The 17852-nt window shown below is 60.6% G+C and overlaps 1 protein-coding gene across 3 annotated transcripts; it reads right to left on the bottom strand.

The window, feature by feature from the left end:
- TP53I11 (tumor protein p53 inducible protein 11) lies at nt 1-17613 on the bottom strand. Of its 3 annotated transcripts, none has more exons than XM_018059209.1 (8): nt 17435-17613; nt 5740-5811; nt 4784-4943; nt 4088-4146; nt 3859-3907; nt 3420-3516; nt 2603-2704; nt 1-2126 (listed from the first exon to the last, which is right to left on the bottom strand). In XM_018059209.1, exons 3-8 carry the CDS (start codon nt 4910-4912, stop codon nt 1993-1995), a joined length of 570 nt encoding a protein of 189 aa, XP_017914698.1. In that variant the 5' UTR covers nt 4913-4943; nt 5740-5811; nt 17435-17613; the 3' UTR covers nt 1-1992. The 3 variants fall into 3 exon arrangements, with proteins under 3 accessions (XP_017914698.1, XP_017914697.1, XP_017914699.1); XM_018059208.1 differs by having other exon boundaries at nt 5744-5811; nt 17435-17612; XM_018059210.1 differs by lacking the exons at nt 3420-3516; nt 4784-4943; nt 5740-5811; nt 17435-17613 and adding an exon at nt 3088-3092 and having other exon boundaries at nt 2603-2728; nt 4088-4127.

Genomic DNA, 17852 nt, shown 5'->3' with positions numbered 1-17852 from the left:
TGGTTTTGCACTGGTTTTTGTGACTGTTTCTTACAAAAAGGAAAAGGAACGAAGAATAAATAGTGACCGTGAGGAACGGTGGTCTTGATCGGAGGTGGGGACGGAGGAGGCTGGGGCCGGGGCAGGAGCTTGGCGGGAGTGAACTGAGTAGGGCCATCTTGGTTGATCTTCTCGAACTTTTAGGACGGACAGCGCCGTCCCTGCGGGTCCTCGTCCACCCTCTCTGGAGCCAAGGCCGTGCCACCCACCCCAGCTTGGCCGGCCCGGCCTGGCCCTGCTCCGGCACCCCATACTTCCCCCTTGCATGCCAGCCTCCCTCCCCTGCTCAGCAGCTGGTTCTTAGGACAAACCGTCCATCACTTGCTGGCGCATTAGCCAGGCCTCAAAAAGCATGGGTCAGCTTCGACACAGTGAGGCCGGGGGGCATGGCCCGCCAGCCACCACCACCTCCTCCCAAAGGCTGCACTGGCTCTGGGTCTGCCTGGGACTCGGTGGAGGGGTGGGGGCGGGTGGACAGGATTCTATAGAGAGACTAGAACCTCAGCCCAAGAGACAGAGGCCAGGCGGGAATGGCCCATCCTCAGGGTCCCGCTTCCCCTGCCCTCAGCCGCAGTCAGCAGCCTTGGACTCCTGACCTGCCAGGCGGGCCTCAGTTAACAGCGATGGCACCACTGGGCAAAGGCCATGCGGCCGGGTTTGTGGCCACTGGGACAGCTGTGGGCGTGGGGGAGGGCAGTGAGGCCCAGGGTCAGGTGTGGGGGGCCCCCTATGTGGCAGCAGCCGGAGCTGGGCTACACCTCAGGACCAACCACTCTGCCCCTTCAACACAGTGCTGAGACAGGAGGCAAGTCTGGGGCCCAGCCTGCTTCCCTGCACACGCGTCCCCAGGACACGGGGCCACCAATCCCCGTGTGATGGAGCGAAGGAGGGCGTCAGGTGAGGGACACGTGGTGGGCGGTGGGCACAACGGTGTTGGGCCTGCAGGGGGCTCAGCCCTTCTGGGGCACTGGGGGAGATGGGTGTGAGTGGAGGCGGCCTGCTGAACTGTTTCTTTTTGCCTTGCTGAGCTTTGAAGGTTACCCAGTCACACACACAGCCAACCCTCCATGGCAAACCCAGGACAGAAGGCCAAAGGGCAGCACGCTGGGGAAGGGAGGAAGGTGGACGAGGGGGCTGAGTCAGGTGTGCCGCAGACCCCAGAGCACATGCCCAAGTGAGGAGGAAATGCTTTTCTCTCTGCCTGATCCCCAAGCCCCATCACTGACAGGTGGCCTTCATCTGGGGTTACCTGGGTGTCCGTCTGTCAGGGCCGGCCTGGGGCCGGGGCAGGGAAGGGGCCTCCACGAGCTGGGGCCAAGGCAGAGAAGCCAAGAGTGAGGCCGGGGCTGAGAACAGGGCCCTGCTACCCCCAGGAGGCGGAAAGGGAGGTGCTGGATCAAAGGCAGCCCCCCACAGGGCTCCCTGCCAGCCCACAGCTGTGCTGGGTGTTTAGGGGGCACAGGGGCCCCTGTGTGTGGAGAGGGCCTGCATGGAAGGAAAGGAGCCCAGGGTCGAGGTCTCGGGTTTTCCAAGCAGGGGCGGGAGTCAAGTCTGGCTGCTTGGGCATCATTGGCCGGGGGGTGCGGGGGACGGACAGGGAGGCGGTCCACAGCCTCTCAAGAAAGAAGGGTCTCATGATAGGGGAAGAAGGGGCCTGGCCCGGCCGGAGGCCCGTGACTCAAGCTTTCCCGTGAGCTTCTGTCCAGGGGGATCCAGAGGCCGGGAGACCCATAAGAAGGAGGCGTCACCGTTGGGGGGGCAGGACGGGGTAGAGGGACCCCATTCCCTCCCCAGCCCTGAGGGCCCGAGAGATCACAGCATCCAGGGAGGAAGGGGAAGGCACCCGCCCTGCCTGCCCAGGGCAGGGTGCTTACTGCCTTCCAGAACCAAAGGGGACCCGAGGGCGGTCCCAGGGCCTCCCTGCCCCAGAGGGGCCCCTGGCCCGGCGGGTGGCTACACCTTCTTGGGTTTTCGGCCGACTTGGTAATAGTAGTAAACGCTGATGGCGACAAAAAGGAGGCGGCTGGCCAGCAGCAGCAGGATCCCCTCAGACACGAGCCCCGTCTCGGCTAGCGTGGCAGTGACCACTGGGAGAGAGGCAGGAGGGCACAGGGGTCAGGAGCGCTGTTCCTCACCCCCCAGCACGGGATGCCAGGGGCCCCGGGGCAGCTGCCTGGCTGACCTCACCCTCGTCCTGAGCTGGGGCGTCCGGGCAGCCACCCAACCCCGCAGGTACGTCTGCTGTGAGTCCCCCACGTGGCAGGGACGGGGGCAAGCATGTGGGCACAGCTGGGCGTGTGTTGTCCCCCCCTGTGCTGGGGACACAAGGGAGCAGAGGGTGGTGGGTGCACGGACGTGCATTCAGGAGGGTACAGGCACACGTCAGCCATGCGGGCACACAGGTAAACGCGGCCACATGAGTCCCTCCCCCTCACACAGGTTTTCATCACTTCCCGGAAACCAAGTGGCAAGAGCTGGGAGGTCAGGGACCAAGCTACCGGCACGCCATCAGCAACCCGCCATCACCCCTCCACACCCCGCAGCTGTCCAGCTCAGGACTCACCCAAGAACTGGACCGAGAAGTAACAGGCTTCAGTGAGCAGAGTCCATCGGATGATGACCTTCTCGGCCGTGTAGAGAGCATTCCACATGATCAGGGAGATGCCTGGGGGGAAGGACAAGGAGGGGACTGGGCGCGAGGCGGCCTGATCCCCGCCCCTTGAGATGGGGGCAAGGGGTCTGCTCCTTTTCCCTTCGGCAAAGTAGCCAGGACCCCAGGCATCCCCTGCCCCCGCTCACAGGCAGGGAGCCAGGACCCCAGGCATCCCCTGCCCCTGCTCACAGGCAGGGAGATTTTGGAAGGGAGGCTGGATTGCACCCCACAGATAACCCTGAACATCAGACTGGGACTTTAGCCTGCAGGTAATAGGGAGCCATAGAAAGTTTTGGCGACGCGGAGGGACACCACAGGCGCTGGTTTTAAACGTCATTGAGTTTCCTAACAGGCACTGCTAGAAGTGGCGAGGGTTTTACAGACGCTGTGCTGACTTCGCCTCCTCTTCTAGGCTGTGAGACCCTGGAGGGCGGAGCCTGGGCTGCCTTCATCTCTCCATCCCAGTGCCCTGGTGGAGCACTGCACACAGCAAGCGCTCAGTAAGTGCTTTGTCTCAGATGGTGGTTCGGAACAGCCCCGAACCACGGGCGATGTTCCACCAGCGGCCGCAAGATGGCACCACACACCCAGCAGAGGCAGACCCGGCAGCTGAACGGGAAGCAGAGCGCCAGCACAAAGAACAGAAAGGCCCCCCAGGTTTCCCTCGCCCTCCACGCCCCGCCCCAGTTGCTCATCACCTTCCCAGCGTCCGCCCAGCAATACTCACTGAGGAGGGCACCGCCATAGAGGCGGATGGGGGTCTTGCTGGTCACCTGTGCTCCGTCGAAGACCGCATCGTAGAGCTGGTCGGGAAAGGCAAGGGCCTGCGGACAGCGGGCGGGAGGCTCGGGGTGAGGGGCTCCCTGTGGAACCTTCCCCTTGGTCATCTCCCTTCTTTCCCCAGCAGCAGCCCAGGGCCAGGACCCTGACTGCCCCCACCCCGTCCATGGCAGCAGAGGTCTCAGGTTCCAAGGACAGAGTCGGGACCATGGACCAGGGGACCTCGGATGCTCTAGGGCAGGGCACAGGGGGATGAGCATCTGCACAGGTCAGGGAGGCAGCCAGAGGGCCTGGACAGCAGAGGCGCCAGCATGATGGCCCAGTGGCCCTGTGGGGAGCGGCAGCAGGGGGTCCCGGGGCAGGGGAGGGCGCCGGGTCCCACTCACCATGATGGCAATGCCGGAGAAGAGCACAGCAGAGACAAACTGCCAGACTCTGGGGAGACGCGGAGAGGAAGGTCAGAGGCAGAGCCCTCGCTGCCACCCCCAGGCCCCAGCCCAGACCCTCCCCGCTCCAGGCAAGATACCGGTCTGGAGGAGGGAACCAAGGACAAGATTACACAGGGCCCCTCCCCACAGCCTTGCCCCCAACCAACACTCACAAGTCAATGCTCACCTGAGCCCCAAAGGCTCTCGAACAGCAAACTTGATCTCATTGCCTAAGACCTGGCTGATCTGTGGACAGAGAGGGGTCAGAAGGCAGCACTGTCTGCCCAGGTCACTCCCTACCTCCCAGAGCCTGCCAGATGCCCAGGAACCCACCTGGGTGCCTCTGCTTAGCCAGAGTCACCTAGGCTGGGAGGGTCACACTGAGGCCACTCTCTACCTCCTCTCGATACCAGGGCCCAGCGGAAGCTGAAAATATGGGGGCTGAGAAATGTGAGTTCAGGCATCTGCCCGCTGTGGACTCGAAGCCTGGCTCTACCATTTATTGGTGTGGTCCTGGACAAGTCTTTAATCTCTCTGAGCCTCAGTTTTCCTCATCCATAAAATGGGTTAATAACTGAACCTACATCTCCAAGGGCTAACAGGAAGATTAAATAATGCTTATAGAGCAGCTGGTGCCATAACAAGCAAATAATCAGCACTCAACTAATTCCAACCATCCGTTTTCATTATTGCTGCTATTCCTCTGACATATCCATTACATTTCCAGAAAGTATGAGCTGAATCTGGGGGCCCCCTGCAGCTATATGGGTCTCAGCTACTCTTCTCCCCAAACAGTGGGCCAGACCCGCCTCCTCAAATTGGTGCTCAGAGGCAGACCCCCATGTGTGGTTGGTTCAAGGCCCCTCCTCCGACCCCGGCCCACCTTGGAGCGGTGGACCTCCCCGTCGTCGTCCTCCCCACCCACGCCGAGGATCTTGCGGGTCTTCAGGCGGCTCACGAGGTCCGTCTGGCTGTGCTTCTTCATGAGAGGCGGGGGCTGCTTGGCTGCCATCTTGTCCTGGAGCCCGGCCTCTGCAGCAGAGCTGCAGGGAGACACCAGTCTCAGCCACCGACCTTGACCAGCATCCAGATCTCAGAAGGCGGCCAGACCCAGCCTGGGGCCTGGGGGAAGCCTCCCCGTCAGCCTGGGGCAGCAGGTGGTCACCAGACGAGGACTCTGAGGGCCTGGGCTTAGTTCTGGGCTCCCTAATCACCCAGCTGTGGGATGAAACGGGCAACTCACTGCCCTGTCCTGGCCTCAACTTCCTCATCTGTAAAATGGGTTAGAGCAGATGGTCTTAAGGCCTTCCAGCTCTATCAGCCCGTCTGGCCTAAATGGATGTGGCCTACCCCCAGTGACCAGGCTGGAGGGAGCCTTACAGACAGTCCTAGGGGAAGTGCAGGCCTAGGACTAGGCATTCAGGCCTAGATGGAGACCAGACCCAAAGATTCTTGGATGCAGGGAGTTAATTGGGGCCTGGGTCAGCCTTGCCAAAAAAGGGAAGGGTCTGCCCAAGCCTGGGTAGGGGTCCTGAGTGCTGGGGTCCAGGCCCCCACTGAATTTTTGCCCAGACAATTCCTACTGCCCAGCAAGCCCTCCCACCCACCCACCCACACTCCCAGACAACCTCCACTCAGCCTGCCAGCACTGGAAAGAAGGGGAGGGGGGACCCCAGGACCCAGCCAAGCCAGAGGAGGGCCGGCCAGGAGGGCTGGCCGGGCTCAGGGGCAGCAGTCCGGCCTTGCCTCTCCCTGCTGTCCCCACCCACCGCCCATAAGCTGCGAAGGCCCCCAGTCGCCAGCCTCCCCCAGCTCCACCTCCGGCCGGATCTTGAGCACCTACTGTGTGCCGGGCGATGGAGACACTGAGATGGGTTGAGTGGCCGTCCTCACCTTCAGTCAGCACGAAATCTATGCGGAGACAACAGTGTAAGCCACAATGAGGTCAAGGTGTCCAGAAGTTGGCCTCCTGTGACCACAGCCATCCTGCTAGATGGGTACCGCTTGTACCCATTCTACAGATGAGGAAGCCAAGTTCAATGAAGTTCAACAGAGACCAGGTTAAAAAAATGGAAGCAGCCCCCACCCGAGTAGGTGCCCCACCCATGCCAGGTGCCTCCCACATTCCTGCACCTCATTCCCACCCACAGTAACTCCAGCAAGGCGGGAGAACCACCCCCCGAAAACCGACAAGGCTCAGAAGTGGCCTGTGTCTCCGCCAGGGACCCGAGGTGGGCTTGCCAGACGCCCCTGACCAGGCCTCAGACGCAGGTCTTCCTGTCGTGCGGCCCCAGCAAACGTCTCAGCCTCCAAGCCGCAGCCAGGGCTTCCAGTGGGAGGACACAGACATATCCCCAGGTCACCTCCAGTCCTCCAGCCTCCCGGTGTCTCAGAACAAAATAAAGCACCCAGAAAACAAACCTCAGAGCAAAGACTCAAACGGAGGGATATTCAGATACTGTGGCTTTAGACCGGATGAACTGGGCACGGCGCACACCAGCCCCGAGTCTGGAGATAATGGTCATCCAGTTTCAGTTCAATCGCTCAGTCGTTTCCGACTCTTGCGACTCCATGAACCGCAGCCCACCAGACCTCCCTGTCCATCACCAACTCCCGGAGTCCACCCAAACCCATGTTCATTGAGTCGGTGATGCCATCCAGCCATCTCATCCTCTGTCATCCCCTTCTCCTCCTGCCCTCAATCCCTCCCAGCATGAGGGTCTTTTCCAATGAGTCAGCTCTCCTCATTAGGTGGCCAAAGTATTGGAGTTTCAGCTTCAGCATCAGCCCTTCCAATGAACACCCAGGACTGATTTCCTTTAGAATGGACTGGTTGTATCTCCCCGCAGTCCAAGGGACTCCCAAGAGTCTTCTCCAACACCACAGTTCAAAAGCATCAATTCTTTGGTGCTCAGCTTTCTTCACAGTCCAACTCTCACATCCATACACGACCCCTGGAAAAACCATAGCCTTGACTAGATGGACCTTTGTTGACAAAGTAATGTGTCTGCTTTTGACTGGAAGTCTTTTGTGAGTGATGTCCAGACCCAGCAGCCCTCCTAAGCCCCGCAGCCTAGCGCCTCATCTGTAAGAAGAGGGTAGCTATGCTCTTCCCTCCCGTGTATACACGTGCTCAGGGAGTGGATGGTGGCAACTGGCGGTGACCTGGAAGGCAGCCCAATGCCCAGTGCCAGTCAGAGGGGAGGTGGCCGCCAACCCCAGCCTGGGGAGCCAGGGTGTAACTGGGCTCCTCGGGGCAGGACGGCGGGGGGAGGCGGCCCAGGCACTGTCACAGCCCAGTCACTTCCCACCACCTTCTTGGAGATCCAGGTAGAAGGTATAATTAGACTTGCATCCCTCCTGATGCCAGATGGGCCGCTGGAGGCTGCCCACGGGAGTCAGTGAGCCACTGCGAGGAACAGCCCAGGCCTGGCCCCAACCCGGCCCTCCACCAAGGAAGCACCTGGCAGCCACCCTTCCGCTTCCAGCCTCCCCTTTGGTCTTTTGTTTATTTGCATACAGCAAAATGGACCTTCTCTGTGGTCTGTAGTGCTAAGAATCGTAGCGCAAGGACAGGTAACCACCCCGTCCACATCAGGACCCTCCCCTCGCCCTAACCCCTGGCAACCACCCATCTGTTATCTGGCATCTGTCGCCATAGTTCTGTTTGTGCACACGTGTTACATAAATGGAATCATACAGTGTATAACCTCGGAGACCCGCTTCCTTCTTTCATCCAGCATCGTGCCTTTGAGACCCATCCACGCTGTGCGTATGGACGGTCCCTTCCCCTTGGCAGGAGAGTGGTATTCCCAGATGCCAACTACCAGTTCATTTCCCCCGTCACTCACTCACTGACGGACATCTGAGTTGTTCCAGAGTGAAATAGAACTGCCATAAACATTAGTGTGCAGGTTCGGGGGTGACCATGAGTTTTCATTTCTCTAAAGTAAATGCCTGGGCGTGGGATTATATTGAATTACAACATACAGTAAATCTACAGTCAACTCTAGGAGAAAGTGCCAGACTGCGTTCCAAAGCAGCAAACCGTTTACGTTTCCCCACAGTGCATGCGTATTCCTGTTCCTTCACGTTCTCCCCAGCATCAGCTGTTCTCAAACTTGACTTTGGCCCTTCATATAGGTCTCCCTGGCATTTTAACCCTTCTCACCCAGACCGGCCAGGCTGCCTGACTCAGTCCTGCTGTGCCTGTTACTAGCTGTGTGGACAAGTCACGTAGCTCTGAGCCTCGGTTTTCCCCATCTGTGAAATGGAACTGTAATTCTCAGCTCCTAGAGATCCAGGGGCAAAAAGGGAAGCTTGGTCCCAGCACACAGCAGACCACCTGCATGTTTACATGAAAGAAGTGCGTTTAGTGAGGTTTAGCTGTGAGCCGGGCACGGGGTGGTGGCACCCGGCCTCTGTCCTTAAGTAGCTTACAGCCTGGGTGGGGGTGGGGAAGCTGATCTGTCAGCCACCAATCAGAGCAAGTTGCTTCTCTGAGCCCCAGTGTTCTCATCTGTGAAATGGAAACAAGAATCCTTACATCTTCCCTAGGGCTAGTCAAAGGAGGCAAAATAATGGCCAGAAAGTAATTTGTAAAGGGCCAGCTAACTGCTAAAGCCGGAAGAGCTTAGCTGCCGAAGCCGTACTCTCCGGAGTTCAAAGCCCAGGTCTACCACTTCTTAGCTGCGTGCCTGTGGGCAAGTCACTTAACCTTTCTGGGCCTCAGTGGCCCCATCTGCAGCTGTGAAAGCCAAAGGTCTTCCCTCACAGGAATGCTGTGAGAAAACACGCATGCGGAGAGCGTAGGGCAGTGCCGGGCCCACGCCAAGGGCTCGGCTGAGATGGGCACTGATACACAGACACCCCCTCCTCCCCATACCCCTCCATGCAGCAGGGGCTCAGATGGAGACCAGGGAGGATCAGGAGACCGGCCGAACTAGCATTTCCTAACATCTCCACCCGCTGGACAAAGCCCCAAGAGCTCAATCCCATCGCCTAAGGCTGCCGCTCCAGGCCAGGTCAGCGACCCCTGCTGGCAGGGTTGGCTGCCTTCCTCTGATCCCCTGTGCCCTCCCCATCAACACAGCACAGTGCTTCCCTTGGCACCACAGGCCCAGGGCTGGTACGGACGGCGGCGGGCGGGGGGAGTCACAGCGTCCTGGGCACTATCAGAAGTCCAGCATCGCTGAGGTGGGATAAGCCTTATCCACAGACACTGCTGTCAGGCAACTGGGCAGGGGGGACCCACTGTCGCCACCCCTGGACCCCAGGGCCCAGCCCCGGCAGTGAGCTCACCACCGACAACGGGCCCTGCAGCCTCCCAGGGAAAGTGAGATCCTGAACTTTATCTCCAGGGAGCAAGGTCCCCAGCAGCCGGCCGGCCCTATGGAGCTAACTGCTCTGAGCACTGAGTCCTGGGGCTCTTTCACCCCAGGACTAGGCCCTGTCCCCCAGGGAGGGCAGGTGGGGCAGCTCTCACCAACCCTTAAGCACCCAATCCGGAGACGACCCCACACACCCCCATCTGCCCGGGAACTGTCCTCCCTTTCAAGGCCTCTCCAGGTATCTTTTTTAGGAGTGGCCCCACTTTAACTTAAGAGGATGGAGGGAGTGTCCCCCGCTCCCTCGCTGCACCCCAGCTGGATACTGGCTTTGGGACAGCCAGACCTGGGTTCGAATCCTGCTTCTGTAAGGCACTGCAGCTCTCCCAGTTTCTGCCCCTGTGCTAATGAGAAGGGGCACTCTGCCGAAGTGCGGGGGAGGGAGGGAGAGTGTACGGGCAGGTGCCAACAGCAAAGCGCCCTTCCTCCCTGCCCAGGGCCAGGCCAGGCTGAGCTCCTCCACCTCCTCTTTCCTCACCCAGCCGTGCAAGTGGAAAAAGCCTGCCTGTCACAGCTGTCAAGCTTCCGTTCCCAGGCCCTGCTGCCTCCTGAAGGGCCCCTAGGGCTCCGCCGGGGAGTGCCAGGCTGCCCAAGGCAAGTGAGAGAGGGGCAGGAGGAGGGCTGCCTCTCCACCAGCCAGGAGAGGAGAAGGGGAAATTCAGCTTGCAGCCCCCAGACCCAGCGTTCATGACCTTTTGCATGCTGCCCCCAGCCAGCTTCTCTGAGCTCAATTCCCAATAAACCAGCAAATCACGGGCCTTCAAACAGTTGTTCCCCTTTCTGAACCACTGCCCTCTTCTCCTCCCACCCCGAGGTCCCCGGCTCCTCAAGGGCTTTGCAGCACCCCTCCTCCAGGGCACCTGCCTAGGGCACAGTGCCCTCGCCACTCTGAACCCTCAGTGGTGGCCACAGGCCACTTCTGGCCCATCCTTCAGCGTTTCAGGGCCAGTTGGCCTCCCCAGGACCCAGCGATCTGAAGGTAGAGCTGGTAATCTCCCCACCTGAGAACCGTCCCGCGGGCCCCCGGACACAGAGATACTCAACAGCACAAACGAAGGCCAGACAGTGGGGCCAAGGCAAGCAGGCCTCCCTCACCCCACCCAGAAGACTCAGGATCACTCTCTGAGCTGGCAGGGCCCGAGGGGAGGCTCTGATCCAAACACTGGCAGGACAAGGCAGAGAGCTGAGGCCCAGGGCGGGCAGGCGCTGCCCCGGCCATGCCTGAGCTGGTGACACAGAAAGGGCAGGGAAGGGACTCTGTGGTCAGGCAGAGCTGGGTTCCAATCTGGCACCTCCTCCGGCCAGGCAGCCTTGGGCAAGCAGGTCAGGGGTGCTGAAGACTCCCCGAGAGTGGCAGGGGTTTTCCCTGGCATCTGGGGTGCCCAGGAAATGGGTGGAGATTGGATGAGAGCGTGGGATGAGACCCCACTCCCCGGACCTCAAAAAGCCACAGCCATCTGGAGGGGAATGCCACAGGGCAGGGCTTACTGACGGTTTTGCTCACAGGGCTTGGACAGCTCGGGGGTGTGGGAGGAGCTCAACAAAAATTTATGACAAAAGTTGGGGGGAAGGGTTTTGAAGCCCCCTGCTGGCCAAGATCAGACCCCCTGTAGGTCCTTCCTCCTTCCTTATCCGAAAGAACACCCGCAAAGAGCTCCCGGAGCCTGAAAGATGGAAGGGGCTGTGATGGGACAGAGGCTGAGCAATGCCCCAGAGACTGCGCCAAGAGAGAACGGCTCACTGGGGCGGGGAGTGTTGTGGGGGGGTGTTACAAGGATCGGGGGTGGGGATGGGAGGGTGGGTGTATACTTAATGATTGGGCAAACTTGGGTTCAAACCCCCAACCCTTTCTCTCAATTGTTCTGTGATGTCAGGAAAGTTGCCTAACCTCTCCGAGCCTCCTCATTTGTGAAACCACAGGACGAATTCTTAGCTCACCGGGTTTTGATCAGACAGACTGAGAAAAGGCAGTGGAGGGGCCTGGCCCCCGGTGCTCCCCAAAAGACAGCAATGACCAACACTAACGGGCAGCTGTCCAGGCCCTGCCCCCACAGCAGATCCGTGGGGCTGGGGCATCACTCCCGTGCCAGTCTTGCAGGACCTCTCTTCCAACCGCCCCCCGCCCCAGAGCCTTCCCGGGAAGCCTGGTTTCCATAGAAACAGATGGACTGCAGAGCAGTCCCCTTCGTGGAGACTGTGCCCCCAAGAGGGCTGGCTTAGGAACCTAACCGGCAGGGGAGGGGGCCCAAAACACCCACCAGCTGCCAAGCCTCTGGTGATTCAGTGGGGAGTCACTGCTGCTGAGTATCAGAGCCAAGAGCTGCTTCCTTTGCAAACATGACCCTCTGCAGGAGGGCCAGCGCACCTGTAAGGAGAAACGCCCCCCGATCATCCACCCCAGGAAAGGAGGCAGTGGACAAGTACTTCTAGACCAGGAACTCCGCGCTCACCCCCAGAGCCCAATGAGAATGGCTGTATTACAGATAAAGAAACTAAGGCCCAACTGACTTACGTACATGTGTGTCTCTGGCTAAGTGACAAAGCTGAAATTCCAACCAAGTTAATGGTGCCTAATGGATATTCAGACAGGAGCTCATGTGTGTGTGTGTGCACATGCCCATGTGTGGGCTGGGGGTGTGGTGTGGCGAACACGGCATCCAACAAGAACCGAGCTCTAAGCTTTCTTCCCCATCACATCTCCCCTTGAAAGTCCCTGGCGGGTTGCCAGCATCTGAACCCCCACCCTGGGGTCCAGCCTCCCTTGGATGAAGGCCTGTGACTCTGGCAGGACCTGGGGAGGGCTGCAGGGAGACCCATTGTTCTGTTATCAAGTTGGTACAAAATAGCTGGAAATGGGGACTGGAACCTGCAGCGGAGGAGCGGGGGAAGTGAGAGCCGGAGTCTCCCGGCTCTGGGCAGAGGGAGGGGAGGCGGGGAGAGCCCCAGCAAGGGCACCTCGGGGGCCAGGAGGTCCAGAGCCAGCCTCATCATTCTTGCAGTCCTTCCCTAGGGCACCCCATCAGCCCCTTGGGCAAGAGGGGGGTCTAAAGACCCCCAGCCCCGAACCCTCCGCTTGGTTAGGCCCTCAGGCAGAGTGAGTCTCCAGTCTCAAGGGTCCAAGTCTCTGGGCTCTGCCCCACGAGTCCTGTGCCTTTGGGCAGATTGACCTCCTGGAGCCTCTGTCCCTTGATTGTTAACACGGTGGCAACGCCTGACTTACTGGGCTGCCAGCAGGGTCACCCTGTGCATCACGGCCACGATCACGGTGGCCTCTGGGGTGCAGGTTTGCGCCAGGGTAGGGGGTTTTCTCAGTGCACACAGGCTAAGGGCAGAAGCCAAGGTGAGGGTACCCCGCGGCAGGACTTCCTTGCAGCGTGTCCCTCGAGAGCAGAGCGCAGTTATTCTAAAGGCCAGCCCGCCTCGTCTCACAAGTAGCTGGTGAGTCAGGGGAGGGCGGGGCCGCCTCATCCACCTCTCGGGTACCAGCTTCACCACCCGGGCTAAGGATGTGTCAAGGGCGAGGACAACATAGTAGAACCGGCCGAGGAGAGGAAAAAACACGATTTGAATCCCACAGGGACATAAACCTGCCCCCATGACAAGGCTCGGTAGTCAAGAAAGGGATTCCACGACCCATTTCCAAGAACCTCCAGGAACACAGGAGCTGGCAGCAGAGGCTTTGACAGAAGCTGGAAGGCTGAGTCCTGAGTCACTGGGCTGGGAGACAAGACAAGTGAGGTCAACAACAGACTCTGCCCCCGTGGGAGAGGGTAAGCCGGGGCCCGATCTTGGGACTCGGTTTCCTCCGTCTCAAAAATGAAAGTGTGGTTTCCAGGGCCCCTCCTGGCTGCGATATTCCTGACTTGGTTTCCAGACCCTGTCACTCACCAGCCACACTCCAGTTCCAGCAAAGAATCCAGCACAGGTTGTCCCGCCCCCAAGTCCCACCAGCACCTCGCTCATTGGCTCTGGAAACACACATCCTTGCTGGCTTTCTACTAGCTCTCTTTCTTTTGAAGCTACAGAATTTCCAGGACAGAGGAAAGCCCACATTTTCGTCACGAACATCTCTACGGCCTTAGGAACAGAAAGAAAACAAACATCCCCAGCTGTGGTGGAGAGGGTGCGAGGGCAGGGCAGGCAAGGGGCAAGAAGGAGGGGACACGGGAGGCGGGGGCCACAGTGGGGGGGCAGCCCTTTGATGGCCATCCAGCGCCACTCAGGAGTCACTGCAAGGGGCATCCCTGTCCCTACCCTCATAAAGGGCAGAACACACGGAGAATTTCCGTCCTTTTCAACCCAGGAATGGGCCAGCCTCCCCCTTGGCCCAGTGACCACGTCAGGGCCCTCAAAGGCAGCTGGTGCTTCCAGGCCCTGTGGGGCCAGTCATCAGGACAGTCTGGCTTCCAGAGCCCACGAGTCCTTATGAGAAGGCAGTGGACATATCCCTCGCCCCTCCGACTCCTCCCATCTCCCTTGCCCCTGAAGATGCTCAGAAACTTGGAGGGGAGGAGAAAGGGAGTTTCCCTGAAGAAATGCTCCACTATTTTGAGCCAACTTTTTCATAAGCAAAAAGCTATTTGCCCTTTGGGTGGGTTGGGAGAGGGAAGCAGAAAGGTCCCAGTACTTCTCCTGGGGCCTGGATGGGCCAGAACCACAGACCAGAACCGACCACCTTCCCCAGGATGTGGGGCTCCGGCATGACTCAAAAGACCTGTGCTGACATCTGCTCCATCACTCGCTAGTTGCATGGCCTTGGGCCTGTGACACCATCTCGGCCTCAGTTTCCTCCTCTGTCATAATGACACGCACCTCCCACCGATGAGAAGCGGCACAGAAACACCTAAAACAGTGCTGATCTCTGGTGAACGCTCAAAAATCACGTTGCTATTATTTTCAGACAAGGAAATTCTACTTCCCTGCTCAGTTTCTCCCCTGGCTTTATCAGCTTCAGAACAGGCCTCCCTGGAGCGGCCACATGCGGCTACGGAGTCAGGGGTGCTTACAGGAGAGGGGCCATAGGAAGGAAGTGGCAAGAGGGAACTCGGATCACTCTGGCTCAGGAGGAAGATGCCAGCCTGAGTGTACTGACCACAGGTGGGGAGGGAGCACCTGGGGAGGGCCAGGACTGAGCCTGGGTGGCTCCCCTCCGTGTCCCCAGCATTTGGCCAGGCCTGGCCCTGCAAGAGGCGCAACCACTGTTGTGAATAAATGGTTGCGATGCAGGGTGAAAGGAAAATATTATGAGCTTGGAGTTAGAACACTGGGCACCCCCCCCCCCCCGCAGCTGCCTCTCCTGAGGCCCTGGGGTTACTCACATGTCACTTCTGAGCGTCACTTCCTTCATCTGTGAAATGGGAGTGCGTATCCCCTCTCAGCCTGCCTCATCTCCTGCCTCTTCCCCACCCTCTCACTCTACCCTAGCTGCACTGGCTCCTGACTGCGTGGTCAGTCACTCCGTCCTGTCTGACTCTTTGCAACCCCATGGACAGTAGCCCGCCACTCCTCTGTCCTTGGGATTCCCAGGCGAGAATACCGGAGTGGGTTGCCATTTCCTCCTCCTGGGGATCTTTCTGACCCAGGGATCGAACCCACAGTTCCTAGGTCTCCTGCACTGGCAGGCAGATTCTTTCCCACTGAGCCACCAGAGAAGCCGCTGGCTCCTTACAGTTCCTCAAAAAAAGCAGGCATATTCCAGCCTCAGGGCCTTTGCACAGGCTGTTCTCTGCCAGATCTCTAGTCCCTGAAACTCTCCCCAAAGCTCACTCTCTCTCAAAACCTTAGCTGAAAAGTCACCTCCTCAGGGAGACCACCCTGACCACCCTATTTGAAATGGTGACCCCACTCTTGGCCTCAACACTCAACTTCCCCTCGCCTCACCTCTCAATATACTATATAATTTGCTTATTTACTTTATCAGTTATTTGTCCCTCCCCCACTCCATGTCAGCTCCAGAAGGGCAAGAATCTTTCAATTTTGTTCACAGCTGTCTCTTAGTGCCCAGAACTATATCTGGCAGTTTGTTCATTAAATCACGTTGGCCTAGCCCTCACTAACAGTTTTGTTCAGTAAATGAAGGAAAGGAAAGGACAGTTCTGGGCTGTGTGAATATCACAGGTCACTGCTAACTCCACTGTCCCTCCCATGCCAACCTCAGGACCAACAAGCACCAGGAAGCCCTTCCTCCAGTAGACAGAGGAGAGAGTACCGTCAGATCCTGCCGGAGGGGAGGCAGTGGAGAGTGGGGCTGCAGGCCCTGGGGTGGGGGTGGGGTTGACAGAGCTGCAGAGAACAGGCCTGAGCTGAGGATCCAGCAGGTGCTGACCAGCCAAGCATGGGTGGAGGGCTTTAGGCCTCAGCCCTCCACTGCAAATTTAGAAGGATGTATTAAGCTGACAGCAAGCGGGCAGAAAAGGAGTCAGAGCCGCAGGTTCCCAAGACAATGGGACCTGGAGGGGACCTCGGAAGCCAGAGGGCCCATTTTACAGATGGGGGAACAGAGGCCTGGAGAATACTTGGTCTTATTTATTAGACTAACAACCCAACAAGAAAAATCGTCGTTCCCTCTGGGCTAAACGGAACGAGGCTGAAAAATGGACTTTGCCCCCTCCTGGCTCTGCAACAACCCTCTCACCACCTCCTTCCAGGTGGCAACTCAGAGCCATGGACCTGCCCGGAGGACGGAGTCCCTGGTATCTGCGGGCTGGAGGAAGAGAAGGTATCAGCCCCCTCCCCACAGGCCACCAGGGCTGGAGGTCCAAGAGGCCGCTCAGTGGGGGCGGGCATCCCCGGTGCCCTCCCCGCAGGACGGCCCCACCAGGAAAAGTTTGTCCGAAGGAAATCAAGCAGGAAGTGCGGGGCCCGTGGGGCGGCGAGGCGGCCTTGGGCGTCGGCGCTGGGCTCTGAGCTCGGGAGAAGCCTCGGGGCTCTCGGCCTCCACCCTCCACCGGGCTCCCGCCCCCGCCCCCTTCGCTCCCGGGTAGAAACCCGCTTCCCCCGGGGCCTCGAGGGGGCGGCGGGAGTCCAGGACCGGGCGGGGGAGGGCGGGGCGACAGGACGCCGAGCGAGATCCCCACCGCGCTGGGGGCGCCGGGGAGTGGGCGCGGCGTTCTGCCGGCTCCCCTGCGGACCCCCAGGGTGGGTGCGAGTTCACGGCCCAGGGTTGGCAGCCCCCGTCCACCGAGCGCCAGGACAATGGCCCGCTCTGCCCCCGTCCCGCTAAGCGCGCGGCTCGGGAGAGTGGGGAGCGCCGGTCTCCACCTGTGCGTCCCTAACCCCCTCCCAACAACTGGGGCTTAGGCGCGGCGGCCGCCTCTGCTGCTCCCAACCCGGGAGACTGGGGTCTCTCGGTCTGGCTCCTCCCCCCTCCCATGGGTCCTTTATCTCCCAGCTCCAGACACCCACCCACTTTCTGAGGCTCGAGCCTGCGAGCCGGGGGGCTCCAGGCGGTAGCTCTGGGCTGTTGGGCGCCCGCGGTGCTCCCCGCCCCCGGCCGCTCGAACCAGAAGATCCGGACAGACTTGTGGGCAGCGGGAACTCCGCCACCTCCAGCCTCGACCCAGCGGGGGCGAGGAAAGGGTCTCGCAAGTTTGTGCCGCGCGCACCCCGGACCTGGGAACAATGGAGGGAGGAGGAGGATGGGGACGGGGATGGAGCGGGGGAGGGGACAGAGAACCGAGCGCGGGGACCGAGTCAGACCCCAGAGCGGGAGAAACTGCTTTCCGCTCGGCTTCTCCCTGGCTCCGAAGCAGAAAGCCCGAGCCCGAGACGGGCAGGCGGAGGGCGGAATCAACAGTCCAGGGGGGAGGAGACGGAGGAGGGAGGAAGCCGGAGGAGAAAGGGAAACCGAGTCAGAGGACAGGGCAGCGAGCGGAGAGCGCCAACGAGAGGACCAGAGGGGGCTGCGGGACGGCGCCCGGGAGAGCCGAGGATGGGGGTGGGGCCGGAGATCCCCGGGGTCCCGGCAGAACCTGCCCGCGCCGAGAGGCGCTGGGGCGCCCGGCTCGCGCACACTGGGTCCTCACTGTCCCCGGCGGTCCCTGCGGCCGCGAGAGCCCCGCTGGGCTGTGCTGCGCAGGCACCCGGCCGGCTGGCGGCGGGAAGGGAAAGTGCGAGGCTCCGAAGCGGCGGCGGGGAGCAGAACTTACGTTCGTAGCGCCTGCTGGCGCCGGCGCTGCGCGGAGCTGGGGGACTCGGGCCCTCGGGCGCCTCACATCGCGCCGCCCGCGCCGGGCAGAGCAGGGCAGGGCCGGCTGGACTGCGCGCGGCGCCCTGTGCGGCCGGGGTTTGCCCGAGTCTGGCGGCCCGAGCTGGTCCCTCCTCTCAGTTCCGCGCACAAGCCAATGGCGCGCCGTCCCCTCCCACGCGCCGGGCTGCCTCGCCCCCGAGGGTGGCCGCCGGGGAGGGCGGGAGAGAGGGGTTGGGGGGACTGGGCCCCCCGGGCTCCCCAGCAGAGGCGTTCCTGGAGATGGCCTGCGGGGGGCGCGCTCACGCTCCGGGGGGGGAAGGCGGTCGGGAATCCTAACCGAGGGCCCGCGCCTCCCAGGGAAGACTTTCGTGGCAAGT

This window comes from Capra hircus, chromosome 15 (assembly GCF_001704415.2).
Source record: "Capra hircus breed San Clemente chromosome 15, ASM170441v1, whole genome shotgun sequence".
In the NCBI taxonomy this organism is placed as follows: domain Eukaryota; kingdom Metazoa; phylum Chordata; class Mammalia; order Artiodactyla; family Bovidae; genus Capra; species Capra hircus.
Note: the sequence above shows the minus strand (reverse complement) of the source record. Positions and strands in the feature narration are given on the sequence as shown.

Bases quoted from the DNA above. Each gene is read 5' to 3' on its own strand.
- TP53I11 (XM_018059209.1), bottom strand. From the start codon at position 4,912: ATGGCAGCCAAGCAGCCCCCGCCTCTCATGAAGAAGCACAGCCAGACG. The intron at 4,147-4,783 runs GTGGGCCGGGGT...CTCTGTCCACAG, and splicing joins GGGAGGTCCACCGCTCCAAG to ATCAGCCAGGTCTTAGGCAA. The intron at 2,127-2,602 runs GTGAGTCCTGAG...CCTCTCTCCCAG, and splicing joins CTTCTCGGTCCAGTTCTTGG to TGGTCACTGCCACGCTAGCC.